At 33.3% G+C, this 15653-nt stretch overlaps 1 protein-coding gene across 1 annotated transcript; it reads left to right on the top strand.

The window, feature by feature from the left end:
- Nucleotides 1-1891: 1891 nt before the first annotated feature.
- Nucleotides 1892-15619, top strand: LOC134258802 (fibroleukin-like; the record flags this gene model as incomplete). The annotated part of the gene is made up of 5 exons (XM_062741387.1): nucleotides 1892-2478; nucleotides 2781-2917; nucleotides 3070-3166; nucleotides 5296-5460; nucleotides 15548-15619. Coding segments are annotated over exons 1-5 (1048 nt in total), but the record flags the coding sequence as incomplete, so codon positions are not given.
- Nucleotides 15620-15653: the final 34 nt, after the last annotated feature.

Raw genomic sequence — 15653 nt, 5'->3', positions numbered from 1 at the left:
CGATATAGCTGATGTCACAATAGCCATTGATACTGATAGCAGTATCAGTCCTGCAGGGCTGATATGGATTTGCAGGGCAGATACGGATCAATATCACATCCTTAGAAAATTAAACCTAAAAAAAGTGCTTGTGATCATAAACACATTTTGAGGGTAATACAATTCTCTTAATTTCACTTTTTGAATGTTTGGATAATGTAATTGACAAATAATGCTCAGTAGATTTTCTTTTCAAATAACGGATCAGGGACATTTTAAATAGAGTACATGACTGAATTTACAAACCCAAACCGTATGAGACAACACATAGATTGTAAGAAGTCCGTGCATAATTATTTACTTCTGTTCTCAACTTAATGTGTTCTGTTTTTTATTACTAAGTATGTCATAAATAAAATAAAACATATTCTTTTCCACATCACACCCTGAATCAGTCCTCGACCAATATCAGCCCTCGGCCCTCTGGCTGATATTGGTGTCTCGGGCTGATACAGGATGAGATATGGAAAAGGGTATGTGTTATTCTCTATTTACTTTACTTCAGAATATTCAAGAAGTGGTGTAAAACAGATGTGCATTCTCAAAAACGCCAAAACAACTTTTAGAAAATTTAAAATCGCCAATTTCTTTTTCAGAAGGCAGTAATAGATATTGATAATAAAGGATCCGACACTTTCTCATTTACAATATTAATGCAGTCTTCGGTGAACAGGTCTTCCAACATCCTCAGAAATTCGATAGGAAATGATTTTGGTCCTTTATAAGTTGATTTTCTATATTTCTATGGAGTCGAATTTATTTAATTTTTCTCATTGAAAAGAAAAAAAAAACACTTACTGTGACCATCAACTCGACGTTCAGATATTTGAAGACTTTTTTAATGAGCAATATTTACTTATATTCATATGTCAACTCCATATAATTATGTCAGTAAAATTGTCTTAAACTGAGACAGGCTACTAACAGATAAGTTGGGGGATTTCAGCATTCTCTCTTAAGTTGAGATTTTTGCAAAGTATATTGTCATTTTTATGACGTTGTTAGTACACCCAATCATTGGGTCGTATTTTGACAAAGGTGTTTCATTTCAGTTGTAAGGTCTTTGTTTTCATATTAAGAAATTAGAATGTGTATTCCGTACAATGCTCACAAGGTTTGAAAGTTGGGGATAATGGACAATTTTCATTCTTACAGGGAAAATATATGTATAGGAGAAGTGAGCATTATGCAGCGGTCACATCTGCCATTAGTACTGTATATGAATAAAAGTTAAATTGAAAACATATCTTGAATCAAGGAATTTTATTATCAAATATTTAACGGTCATTTTTATGTAAACTATTTAAGTATCAAAGGTTACTGACAGTTAGGAGCTGTAGAAGTATTACATTAAAACACTCGCTTTACATGAAAGGAACTTTAGTCAGTTATATTTGTCGGAAAGATATCTATAAAAAGTGTTTGTTACCAAGTACTATATCAGATTAAGCATACAATGTTGTGAATAAATTTCTAAATAATCAATTTTCAAGTACCATTTTAACAAACACACACTAATATATCTTTTTTCTTTATTTTGGATTCAATTTTTTTTATTTTTCATAAGCGGGATAGCGTTTTTACTCTGGATAAAGATCACATTTTTAATGTAAGCTAGTCAAGTATCAAGTCATTTTTTTTCCTGTGACAACCTTTTTTTTTAAATTATACACTGGATCTGGTTTCACTTAGGAGAAAGACTACACTGTTATTTGGAAGCATGTCAAGAAACAAATTATTCTTTTAAGCAAAAACAAAAAACAACAACAACAAAAAAAACCCAATTACTATTTCAGTGTTTCGTGAGTTGATTATATTACTAACGCCCATTGTTGCACAGCATATAAAGGGCTTCCTCACCCATGAAACGATACTTTACTGCAAAGATGGGTGTTCTACAAGTACTTTGTTTTATTCTTTCTATGTTTGTGTATGGAACATTTGGTGATTTATCTTTAATTAAAAACGAAGCTTCTGATAAAAATGGTTTGCTCTCTAGTACTGTATCCGGTAAGGCTTCCAATGTCTTACGTGACATTCTGAATCAGGAAAGTCTGGTCCGCTTCTCTATGGTTCAGAAAATACAAAATCTGGTAATGGATGCCGCGGACAGTAAAAACGACAGACAAGTTATAAAGGCGAAACTTAGTGAAATGGCAAAGGACTTACGGAACTTGGAGACGAAAAGCCAAATATTGGAGAATACAATAAAGGAAATGAAGGTTCTAAATGAATCTCAATCAGTCTCTACCAAAATCCCCGAAATTGAGGAACTCAAATACCAAATAAATGAAATGAACGTAACGTTACAGAAGTGCAGTGTGAACGGTCTTTTGGAACGTTATAAATATACAGAGAACGCTTCAGGAAGATCTGTGAATGAAACTCTGCAAGCTGTTTGTAGGGATCTGAATGAATCCAACTGGATCTTGTCAAAAGGTATATTATTACATTTTATTTACGTTTAGACCATTAAACCGAATTTAAGCGAGAAAAAATTGGATCAAGCGTTAAAAATTGAACTTTCTACGTAAAAACTATGAAATAATCATTCTTTTCGCAGACCGAATAAATCAAGATTGATTTTGAATCACGTATATATATTTTTTTTTCTCTCTGATGTTCTGGGGCTGCCTTTTGCTCATTATAAAGCTAAATTTTAAAAGAACACTATAACGTATATAATCTGATTTACAATAAAGAGTATGTATGTGGGTAACATTAAATATTCTTTTACACAGTGCTTCCAAAGGATTGTTGGGACATTTTGCAGAAATACCCAAGTTTAGAAGGAAGGGACGGGGTATACAGGATATCCGTGGCCTATGAAGTAAAGTCTGTTTACTGTGACATGAGAACTGATGGAGGAGGGTGGACAGTTAGTAAAAATTGTTAAATTCTCTTCTACAAAATAAAGCATTTATAGCTGTTATCAAGTTTTCTTATTAAGTACGTAAACACGTCTTAAACTTAAATTACTCAAGTTTGCTAAATTTTAAACGAATTCAAAATTCAATTAATGTGTTAAAGGTAATTCAAAGAAGACTGGACAATTCTACAGACTTTTACAGGACGTGGTCAGAATATAAACAAGGATTTGGGGATCCCTCTAAAAACTACTGGATAGGTAAGTTAAGTTTATGTAAGATTTACATTATAAGGTGTCTATCTAAAACTACTGGATTGGTAAGTTTAGTTTATTCTCCATATACATAATAAGGTGTTCATCTAAATGTAATGTCAAAATATAAACCAGAATTTAGGGATCCCTCTTATAACTGTATTTGTTTATTTTATGTTACATTTGCATTATAAGATGTCTATCTAAATGTAGTGTGAAAATATAAATAAGGAGTTGGGTATCCCTCTAAAAAATGCAGAAAACCAAATATTTCATTTGTGGATTCATTCTTTTTACAAAGAGTGTGCGAGAAATTAAAAAAAAATGATGTTATTGATGCGTTCAAGGTGCATGCCATTTTATGAATATTTAAATCCAGTAAATCATCGAATGAATTCTAGTATATTACATTTTGCCCATGAAAAACAAGCATCCCTACCGGGATCCCCTTTTCTCGTCAGCATACAAGCTCGTTTGGAACATTAATTTAGTGCATCAGTAATCCGATCGTAATTCCAATGACAAAAATTAAAAATACCATAATTCCGTGAAGAAAAATCAATAACGCGGAACGAAATGCAAACTTGATCTGTAACTCATTGAGATACACTAACATACCAAAAATCATTTCGATATCTGCAAGCCTTTAGAAAAAAGTGTAGAAAACCCATTGGGACAACAGACCAACAGACAGAGGGACAGCTAGGCGGACGGACGCGTACATACAGAGAGATAAACAGGTACTAATTAGGGTACTTATGAATAGATGTTTGAGAGTAAGGCCAATATACTGGCTTGCGACTGATTTAAAAAGAAGAATGTCGTTAACATTTTCCTCTGCATTCCTCATTGATTACTTTGTAATTGGGTATTTGTTCTCTACCGTTCATCCAATTCACGTGTTATGCCTGAAATAGTTATGAACATGGACATCCTTAAAACATTATTGAACATAATACATTATCACGTTATTAATATTTCTTCTAATGAACAAATAATGTTTATATCAACATACTGCTCATTCTGACTTTGTGGGATGGGAGATCGGTCCTTCGGGTGAGACCTATTAACTGAGGTCCTGTGTCGCAGTAGGTGCTGGCACGAAAAAGGTCCCTCACTGCTCAATGGCCCTAAGCGCAGAGTAAAGGACAAAATTTGCTCCTGTCCACCGGCAAGTGGTGGCGTCTCCATATGAGTGAAAAATTTTCGAGAGGGGCGTTGAACAATTTACAATCGATCAATCATTGTGACGTAGAAAGAATACTGTAGTTTCATCAATATTCGTTGAGCACCAATTTTCGATTATATCGTTGTTTAGCAGACCCACGAATTCAAACGTTCATTGAATTAAGAAAAATCATATTCATTTGTATAGGCAATGCTTTTGTCCACGAAATTACGTATCCTCGAAAACGTCTCTTTTACAAAATCCACGAAAATTGATGCCAACGAAAATTGATGACACCACAGTACTAAAATAGATAAGACGCTAGTCTTCTTAACTTTTTTCCGAAATAATGAAAATCATATTGTGCGCATCTTTCTCGCAATCAAAATCTTGCTTTCAAAACAAAAAGATATATATTTGCAAACGCTTTTACAAAAATGAAAAATATTGACAATACAAAAGCAAACTTTGAAAATGTATTAGCCAAAAAAAGAAAATAATAAAATAAAGAGAAGACATTTTTTTCCTCTGTCAGATTCAATCTTATCTCACCTTGACAAAACTTTATTGGAACAGCATATATTATACATCATAATGTCCATACGAATACCAGGAACCTACAAGTTTTTATGGTAGGTTCTATTCATAACCTATCCATTCATACCAAAACCGCCAATATTGCAATTTTTGTAAAACGCCGATGGGTTTAGTGGGCAGTTATTAAAATCGTAAAATGACACCAACATCGCACGTAACGTCAATAAAGGTCCTGTCACAAGTCATTTTGAATAATGTATCGTAGCTATTGATATAGGACGGGGTCCGACTCGGGTTGTCGTTATCGCGTTAAACCCCGCCCTGTACCTCCGATACACTAGAAAGCTCGTTGTCTAAATATAACGTGTTACATTTAAGAATTATAAAGATTTTTTATCGTAATTTTATATAACTTTTTACCTCCTTGTAGGAAATGACGCAATCTTCGAATTAACAAAGAACAAGGACCAGGAACTCCGGGTTGAGCTACAAAGATTTAATGGAGACGAAGCATACGCTCAGTACTCCACATTTTATGTCGGAGATATGTACAATAAATACAAACTCACTGTTTCGGGGTATTCAGGAACCGCAGGTACGTCTACTCATAATAATTTTTACGTGTCAAGGTAGCCTAGTGGTAAAACGTTTGTTTCGTGATTGGGAGCACCGGGTTCAATTTCCGGTGCCGCGTCAAATCTAAGACGAAAATATTGGCAGTGACTGTTCCTTTGCCAAGCGCTCAGCATTAGGAGTGAAAGTCACGGGTTTTACGAGATGACCTAAAAAAACGTAGGTCCCGTGTACGTAAGACATTTGCACGATAAAGAAACCTCCCTGCTCAATGGCCTTGAATGCCGAGCATAGGTCTTTTGAAGCCCTTCACCGATATACGGTGACATCTCCATGTGAGTGAAAATTTCTCCAGTTTTTTTACGGTGACATCTCTACATGAGCGAAAAACTCTCGAAAGGGACTTTAAACAATATATAATAAATCAATCATAATAATGTTACGAAATGTTCTGTGGTCACAGGGGATTAGAATATCAGTTTAGAATTGAATTCTGTTCTGACTGGAAATTGTGAATATAGTGTAATGAGTGTTCCTTATGTCACTATTAGACTGGCACCAAAAAAGTTTGGTTGACATCATATTTTAATTGTTCATATTATGAAGACACTTTTCAATGGATATTATCTTAATATGTACACTTTCGAATGATAAAAAATGTTTTATATGGAATAAATTAAATAGAAACACAATTTATGCATGTAAAACTGCATTGAACCCTTTTCGCGTTTACATACTCTTTAAGGTCCTACCAATGACAGACAGTATTACTCGTGTAGATACTTAATTCATTCATTAATTACTTGGTGTTATAAATCATAACCAAATAATGTTCATGACATCCCTAACAAAAAATACTATAGTAAACTATAATAAACTATATTTAACTATAGTTTACTATAGTAAATCAAAGTTCCAAAGTTTTCACCATAGTAAATCAAAGTTCCAAAGTTTTCACCATAGTAAATCAAAGTAGTTTTTACCATAGTAAATCAAAGTTCCAAAGTTTTCACCATAGTAAATCAAAGTTCCAAAGTTTTTACTATAGTAAATCAAAGCTCCAAAGTTTTCGCCATAGTAAATCAAAGTTCCAAAGTTTTCGCCATAGTAAATCAAAGTTCCAACGTTTTTACTATAGTAAATCAAAGTAGTTTTTACCATAGTAAATCGAAGTTCCAAAGTTTTCACCATCATAATGTTCATGACATCCCTAACAAAAAATACTATAGTAAACTATAATAAACTATATTTAACTATAGTTTACTATAGTAAATCAAAGTTCCAAAGTTTTCACCATAGTAAATCAAAGTTCCAAAGTTTTCACCATAGTAAATCAAAGTAGTTTTTACCATAGTAAATCAAAGTTCCAAAGTTTTCACCATAGTAAATCAAAGTTCCAAAGTTTTTACTATAGTAAATCAAAGCTCCAAAGTTTTTTTCTATAGTAAATCAAAGCTCCAAAGTTTTCGCCATAGTAAATCAAAGTTCCAACGTTTTTACTATAGTAAATCAAAGTAGTTTTTACCATAGTAAATCGAAGTTCCAAAGTTTTCACCATAGTAAATCAAAGTTCCAACGTTTTTACTATAGTTAATCAATGTTCCCAAGTTTTTATTATAGTAAATCAAAGTTCCAATGTTTTTGTATTTACTTTAACAATTTATATATTTTAATTAAGTTTTTTTTTTTAATTATTAAACTGTTTTAAGGGGGGGGGGTTATATTAGGTTTGTTGGGGCTGATTTTTATTGTTCATCTTATATCTAATTTAAATATGAAAAGTGTTTAATTTAAATGCAATGTATTTATTTATCATTAGAAAAAACATGTTGCCTTAAGTAAATGAAGCAAATATTTTGATTCTAAACGACTCAATTTTTATCTTCTAGTTATTTTTTCTCCATAAATAAAAATTACGTTCTATCTGCACAAATTAAAATCAAACAATTTAAAATAATACTGCTTATTTACCGATGCAAGAGACAATTTTTACATTAAGACCATTTCTTTTACTTTGATCTATTTGGGGGACGATTCGGGTTTTTGAAGAAAAAAATTCTGAAACTTGACCTTGAAATTTATAAAATGTAGAGAATGGGAAGCAAAACCATAATCCCATGGGTTTATAGTGCTTAATCAAAGTTCCAAAGTTTTCCCCATAGTAAATCAAAGTTCCAAAGTTTTCATCATAGTAAATCAAAGTTCCAAAATTTTCATTATAGTAAATTAAAGTTCCAAAGTTTTCACTATAGTAAATCAAAGTTCCAAAGTTTTCACTATAGTAAATCAAAGTTCCAAAGTTTTCCCCACAGTAAATCAAAGTTCCAAAGTTTTCACTATAGTAAATCAAAGTTCCAAAGTTTTCACCATAGTAAATCAAAGTTCCAAAGTTATTACTTTGATACTATAGTTAACTTTAGTAAACTATAGTTAACTACAGTTTACTTTAGTATTTTTTTTGTTAGGGATTTTTCCGTTAAATTTTTAAACAAAAAGCAAAAGTACCATTTAAAAATAGTGAGGTGTGATGTCCAGTTTTCTCTCATATACATAGAAGAACAAGCCTTTTATATATACACAGTACATATTATATTATGTTCCCCAAACGAAGTTGGGGAACATATTGTTTTTACTCTGTTTCTTATTAAGGTCTTCCGTCTTCACGGAAGACCTTATAGTGATTGTATTGTTTCTTATTATTATTATTATTATTATTATTCTTTTTTTGACAAAATTTTGTGCACGCGATTTCTCGAAAACTATTCAGCGGTTTTCAACGAAACTTTCACAAAAAATGCGTCATTATATGAAGTTGTGCAGTCTATAATGTTTTTTGGAAAACTCGCTTCCGGTGCCAAGTTATGGACAATTTTCTGATTTTAAAATGCGATTTTGTCGCGCACTTTTATCGAAATTGGCTAAAGATATGAATTGGAGACTTATTGGAGACAATAGCTCGTGACTTTCTGGTTTGCAGAATCACCTTTTTGTGCGTCGTCAATACTTCCGGTCATTACGAGATGCAAATTCAAAAAATCGTATTTTTCTAACTTTTTTGTTTTTCAATATTTTTTATTTATTTTTAGAATATTAATAGAGACCCTTCTATTGATGCTTACTATATAAGTTGTTTGAATATTGGTTAATCTGAACTCTAGATATTAATATTTGAAAATTTGAAGCGGGTCCAAGATGGCGTCTGCCTCTGTCAACTCCGCCATTTCGCGAGTAGGGGTTTCTGGAGGCAGCTGAGCGTTTGATTAAACCATTCTGACATAAGGATACATGAAATGTAAAAAACTACTTTGACTTTCACGTAGTAGTACGTTGTAATTACGTGTCAATCTTAAAACTTAATTTCCGTTTCACTGCTTTAGTTTAACTGGGCTAGATACCATATGTAATGTGTACAATGTGTTAAATATACCTTCTTAACGTCGAAATAAAATAAAGGCGATAAGTACGTTTTATTTATTTAATTTCATTGAAGCTATCACACCTATTTAATAGATCAGTCCAAAGAAAAGCGCAAATATTTACTCGTGGCGTTTGGCGCGAAATTATCAATAGTGGCCCGCCTTTTATAATTCTTAGACAGGTGTCCTGTTGCAAATGTATACACAAGTATATTTAGAGCAGTGCTCTCAATAGCTTAATGGTTTGCGCGTTAATAGATCACGTAGTAATTACGTTACAATTCTGTGTCAAACTAAAGATTTATTCCAGGGTCTACTCAAACGTCTTCTGTAACTGGTTTTGGTTGGTTCTCAAAGTAGAAAAAGAAAAGACTAAATGTGCAAATGAGAGATACCTATTATCATTTGTTGTGCAAGACGGAAAAACAGATCTTAAATCATAGCTATAAGTTATAGTTTTTCAAGAAACAATATCGATGTATGTATATAGTAAGTATAAAACGTATAACCACTGTTTTCCCCATGCACACTTGTGTGATATTAAACGAACAGAAAAGACAAAAATAAGAAAACCATTTTAATAAGATCGTCTAATGCAGTTTATATTCACATTCTTTTCTCAAAGACCTGAATCAAGTTATTGAACATAAATGGTAACTGATTCCTTGACTGTCGAAGAGCGAGGCATGTTTTTCGGCGAAACATTTCAACCTTTTTATGAAAGTGTAACTAATCGGCATAGTTCACTTCTGAGACGGGAAATAAAAAAATTAAATTAAAGTCATTTCACTGCTTTTGTGTTACTTTTCTATAGAATGTGTACAATGTGTTAAATATATTTTCTAAACCTCAAAATGTAGGCTATGAGAACGTTCTTTTTTCTTAATTTCATTGAAGCTATCACACCTATTTAATAGATCAGTCCAAAGAAAAGGCGCGAAGATTTAACGTGGCGTTTGGCGCGAAATTATGAATAATGGCCCTCTTTTATAAATTCTTAGACAGGTGTACTGTAGCGAAAGTATACACAAGTCCATTTAGAGCAGTACTCCCAATAGGGTAATGGTTAGCGTGTTGGGGATAAAAGGGGAAAAAGCGGATTGGATTTTCACGCTGGCGACCTGGATTCAATTTGTGACCAAAAGTTTTAATCACTTCTCAGCTCGACTTTACGAGTTTGTTTTTTCCAGAATCGGACGGAAGACCTCTCGTTGCTCGCAACGAGATCGTTTCTAGTTATTAAGGTCTTTCGTCTTCACGGAAGACCTTATAGTGATTCTATTGTTTCTTATTATTATTATTATTATTATTATTATTATTCTTTTTTTTTTAGACAAAATTTTGTGCAGGCGATTTCTCGTAAACTATTCGGTGGATTTCAATGAAAATTTCAGAAATTATAGGTCATTATATGAATTTTATATAAAATTCCGTTTGTTGGAAAATTCGGTACCAGTGCCAAGTTATGGACAATTTCCTGATTTTAAAATGCAATTTTGTCTTCGAGTGTTCTCGAAAACGGCTAAAGATATTAACTGGAGACTTGTTAGAGATGATAGACCATGAGTTATAGATGTGCAATTTTGACTTCGTTTGCGTCGTAAGTACTTCCGGTCGCTACAGGAAGTGAATTCAAAATGTCCACTTTTTCAACTTTTTTTGTTTTTCAATATTTTTCTTTGATATAATTAATGATAATAAAGACCCTACTGGAAAAGCCAAATATATAATTTTTCTATGAATTGATCAATCCACACACTAGATATTCGCATTTAAAAATCTGAAGCGTGTCCAAGATGGTGGTGGTCTCGGTAAACTCCGCCATTAAGCAAGTCGGGTTCTAGAAGGTCAGCTGAGCGTTTAGATGAACGAAACTTCTACCAAAAAGATTTATGAAATGTAAAGGATTCTTTTGATTGCTACATCGCAATTACGTTGCATTGAGTATACTTTTAACATGAGGTTTCCTCAAACTTCTATTGAAATCGCTTTTGTCTGCATCTCAAAGTTAGAATACAACTTGACTACAAGTGGAAGTACAATGACTTCAGTCTTTTATTTTGCACCAGGGAAAACTTATCCTAAACCATGGTTATAATACTTTTCAAGAAACTTGCCTGACTTAATATTAACTACATGTATGTTTCTGAAGTATGACTTGACTTCTGTTTATTTTTCTTTACGCAGGCTTGTGATATATTCAATGAATAGAAAAGACAAAAATAAGAAAAACATTTTTAAAAGATTGTTTATTAAAGGTTATATGAATATTCTTGTAATAAATGCAAGTTATTGACATAAATAGTATCAGATTCCTTGACCGTCGGAGGACGAGTGATTTTTTTTTTTCAGTGAAACATTCCAGTCTTTTCATAAACAAGTAACTCATCACCACTTTGGGGGTAAACAGGTAACTAAATTCGTGAAAAATCTTACCGAATTCACTGCTTTGGTGTTACTTGGCCCTATACGATATTATATTTGTATAATGTGATAAATATTCTCATACTTTCTAACGCTCGAAATTCTGGTTATAAGAACATACATTTCTAATTGTCATTGAAGCTATCACATCTATTAAATAAATCAAACATTTCAAAGGAATAGCGTTAAGAACTACTTGTGACGTTTGACACGAATTAATGCATCATGACCCGACTTAGTAGTAGACAAATGGCGACAATAGTGCAGAAATATATAATATTTGGCATGTCTGTATATGGAGTTGCATGGGATAAAAAGTTGAATACATATCGAAAAAAGGAAAGAAAACTGTATCATCTGTTCATTATTAATAGATTATCTATCCTAAAAAATACTGTTTAAACTCAAGTAACAAATTCCGATGTGATCATCTTGATCAAAGTTTGGCAAGCTAGCTCTCGTGTTATAATTCCAAACTGAATTTTAAAATAATGTAATGTATGTTGGAATGAGAAAACAATCTCGCGATATTCGAATGTTAATTTGAAGCGGGTTCCCAAAGGTGTAATGGGTACCGCAATGGATTTTCACGCTGGCAACCCGGGTTCGATCCCCCATGTTTCCGATTTTTAAAGTAACTTTTTCAGTTTGATTTTACTTTTTTTCTGAATCGGACGGAAGACCTCTCGTTGCTCGCAACGAGTTTCTTTTCTAGTTTCTTATTAAGGTCTTCCGTCTTCACGGAAGACCTTATAGTGATTCTATTGTTTCTTATTATTATTATTCTTATTATTATTCTTTTTTGACAAAATTTTGTGCAGGCGATTTCTCGAAATCTATTCAGTGGTTTTTCATGAAACTTTCACAAAATATGCGCCATTATATGAAGTTGTTACATCCGAAGAGTAATTTGGAAAACTCGCTTCTGGTGCCAAGTTATGGACAATTTCCTGATTTTAAAATGCGATTTTGTCGCGCACTTTTATCGAAAATGGCTAAGGATATGAACTGGAGACTTATTGGAGATGATAGACCATGACTTTGTGGATTGCAGAATCGCCTTTTCGTGCGTCGTCAGTACTTCCGGTCGTTACGAGATGCAAATTTTAAAAAATCGTATTTTCTAACTTTTTTGTTTTTCAGTATTTTTCATTTTTATTTGGTATGGTAATAGAAGCCCTCCTTATAATGCTTACTATTTAATTTGTTTGAATGTTGATAAATCTAAAGTCTACATATTTGCATTCAAAAATCTGAAGCGGGTCTAAAATGGCGGCTGTCTCTGTCAACTCCGCCATTTCGCGAGTAGGGGTTTATGGGGGCAGCTGAGCGTTTGATTAAACCATTCTGACATAAGGATACATGAAATGTAAAAAACTACTTCGACTCTCACGTAGTATTAAATGGTTGGAGGAGTTACCTCCCGTTACTTGTTTATATCATAATAGATAATCAATGTAAATATTGTAATTAATTGGTCAATTGACTAAAGAATTAAACGAGTATTATTGATAAATGATGTTCTGTTAGAAAATAATAATGGTGTTGCCAAAAGAAAGACAGTCTGTTTTATTTTATCAATATGATATCTGATAACTTATGATCATTGATTAAGTTGAGGTACACGGGGGCAGTACAGCCAACTGGCTTGTGTCTTCACTTTGGTACAGAAACCAATTGGTTTATCGATCAAATAGGATTGTGCAAAGTTGCCCTAGTCAGTGACTAGTTAAAATGTAGCTGTGTGTCATTAGCTATAGGTTTGTCATTAGGACAGAGAAGCTCTTACAAAGTTAAATCATACTGTGAAAGTATATTGTAGCCACTTGGCTAGAGTTATATAGGCAACTTGGTAAGCAGTTATACACCAGGCAGATGTTAAAGGCTAAATCAAGAGGCACCAGGCAGATAGATGTTGACTTATATAGTCAGTTTTACGAGTATAGTGAGGCAATTATCATATGGCACCAGGCAGGTGCCGGTATTAACTGAAGATATATAATTATACAAAGCACTTAGGTCATTTGATTTAAAGACACCAGGCAGGTGTCATATTATTATCTGTATATATTGCATTCAATCATATCCCCAGTAAAACTCGGTAATCCGAGCACGGACCTACTGACCGCTCAGATCCGACACGTTACAGTAGTACGTTGCAATTGAGTGTCAATCTTAAAACTTAATTTCCGTTTCACTGCTTCAGTGTAGCTGGGCTAGATACGATATGTAATGTGTATGATGTGTTACATATACTTTCTTAACGTCAAAATGAAATAAAGGCGCTAAGAATGTTTTATTTTTAAAATTTAATTGATGCTATCATACCTATCTAATAGATCAGTCCAAAGAAAAGGCGCAAATATTTACTCGTGGCGTTTGGCGCGAAATTATGAATGCTTTTTATAATTCTTAGACAGGTGAACTGTTGCAAAAGTACCGTGGTATACACAAGTATATTTAGAGCAGTACTCCCAATAGCTTAATGGTTAGCGCGTTGGGGATATAAAAAAAAAGCGCATTCACGTTGGCGACATGGTTTCAATCCTCCTTGTGACCAAAATTTTGAATCTCTTTTCAGCTCGATATTATGTGGGTTTCTTTTCCTAAACGGACGGAAGACCTCTCGTTGCTCGCAACGAGATCGTATCTAGTTATTATTATTTTTCTTCTCGGGAAAATTTTGTCCGCGAATGATCTTGTAAACTATACATCCGATTTAGGTGAAATGTTTTTAGGGTCAGAGGACATGTTATGTAGATTTGCGGAATCAAGGTCATTTTGCGCGCACGTGCTTGCAAGAGCGCGCACGTGCAAAACTTGAAATGACCAATATATAATGGATAAAACCGTAACTTTTCTATTTTTCTAACAAAATGATTTGAAACTCATAATGTAAGGATATATTAGTAGTATGCACAAGATGACATGGTCAAAATAGCAAGATCGCACGCGCATGCACGTGCGCTATCTCTGATTGGCTGAAACTAAAGTCTCAATATCTTTCTTGTTTTTAGATAAAATCATTTGAAATTTTGAACATAGTCATACATTAGGGAGATCTACAGCCTGTAATATAAGAATTACCATGAAAGCATGTGCATGCATGTGTGCTTGCATGAGCTCGCATGTGCAACATGAGAAATGTCCAACATAATTGATACAGACGTAACTATTTAAATTATTGATGAAATGCTTTGAAACTCATATTATAAGTATATATTAGAAGCATAGACAAGATGACATGGTCAAAAAAGCAAGATCTCACGCGCATGCACGTGCGCTTCGCTCTGATTGGCTGAAACTAAAGTCTCAATATCTTTCTTGTTTTTGACGAAATCCTTTGAAATTTTAAACATAGGCATGTATTAGGATATCCTACAATAAAATATATAGCAATTATCATGAAAATGCGTGGATGCACATGCGCTGCAATCTGATTGGCTTATGCTTTAAATAGCTATAACTCCCTTGGTTTTCAACCAAACAGGATGGGATTATGGAACATAGATAGATATAATGGACTCTACAAGAAGGTATGGTCACCCTGCACATACATACACGTGCGTGTAGGTGCACTGCAATCTGATTGGCTGAAACTTTAAACAGCTATAACTCCCTTGGTTTTCAACCAAACAGCTAGGGTCGGATTTAGAACATAAATAGATGTAATGGACTTCTACAAGAAGGTATGGTCACCATGCTCATGTATGCACGTGCGTGCACGTGAAATGGGTAAAATCAAAAATACAGTTTAATGAGAGTATTTTTTTTCAATACTTTTAGATTAATTACTTTAATATTTAGTATATTAAAATATATATAGATTGTATAGACAAGATGATATGGTCATTACGCACATGCATTCACATGCGCACGCGTGGAATTCTAAAATTTGAATGAACTTGGTACTTTCTCCTGGGTAAATGTTGTTAAAGCCTGAAATGCATAAAATTTGTCTTATTTAATGAAGCTTGCAGGGAATGTGGCACCAAAAGGAAGTTGGGGAGCGTTTGGGGAACATCTGTAACGGTCCCCGTTACAATTAGCACTAGTTTCAAATGATTTGATACAAGCTTTAACTTAAAAATGTAGTATGCGTCGTACAATATATATTACATACAACATGTATTTGTTCGTTATTTTTACATTATTCATGTACAATGTTTTCTTAAATCCTAGACAAAGGTGATTAAGCTGGAGGTAACAATGCAATGACTATTGCTTTATTATATCATAGATTATGGTTTTATCTAATTTCTGTTTAAGGTGACAGTATGAATTATCACAATGGTTACCGTAGTAAATTCTCAACTAAAGATAAGGATAATGACGGTGATAGTGGGAACTGTGCTATAGCATGGCACGGAGCCTG

This window comes from Saccostrea cucullata, unplaced genomic scaffold (genome assembly GCF_032062105.1).
Source record: "Saccostrea cucullata isolate Sc308-1 unplaced genomic scaffold, CSIRO_AGI_Scuc_v1 ctg12945, whole genome shotgun sequence".
NCBI lineage: Eukaryota > Metazoa > Mollusca > Bivalvia > Ostreida > Ostreidae > Saccostrea > Saccostrea cuccullata.
This window is presented reverse-complemented; position numbering and strand designations above follow the sequence as displayed.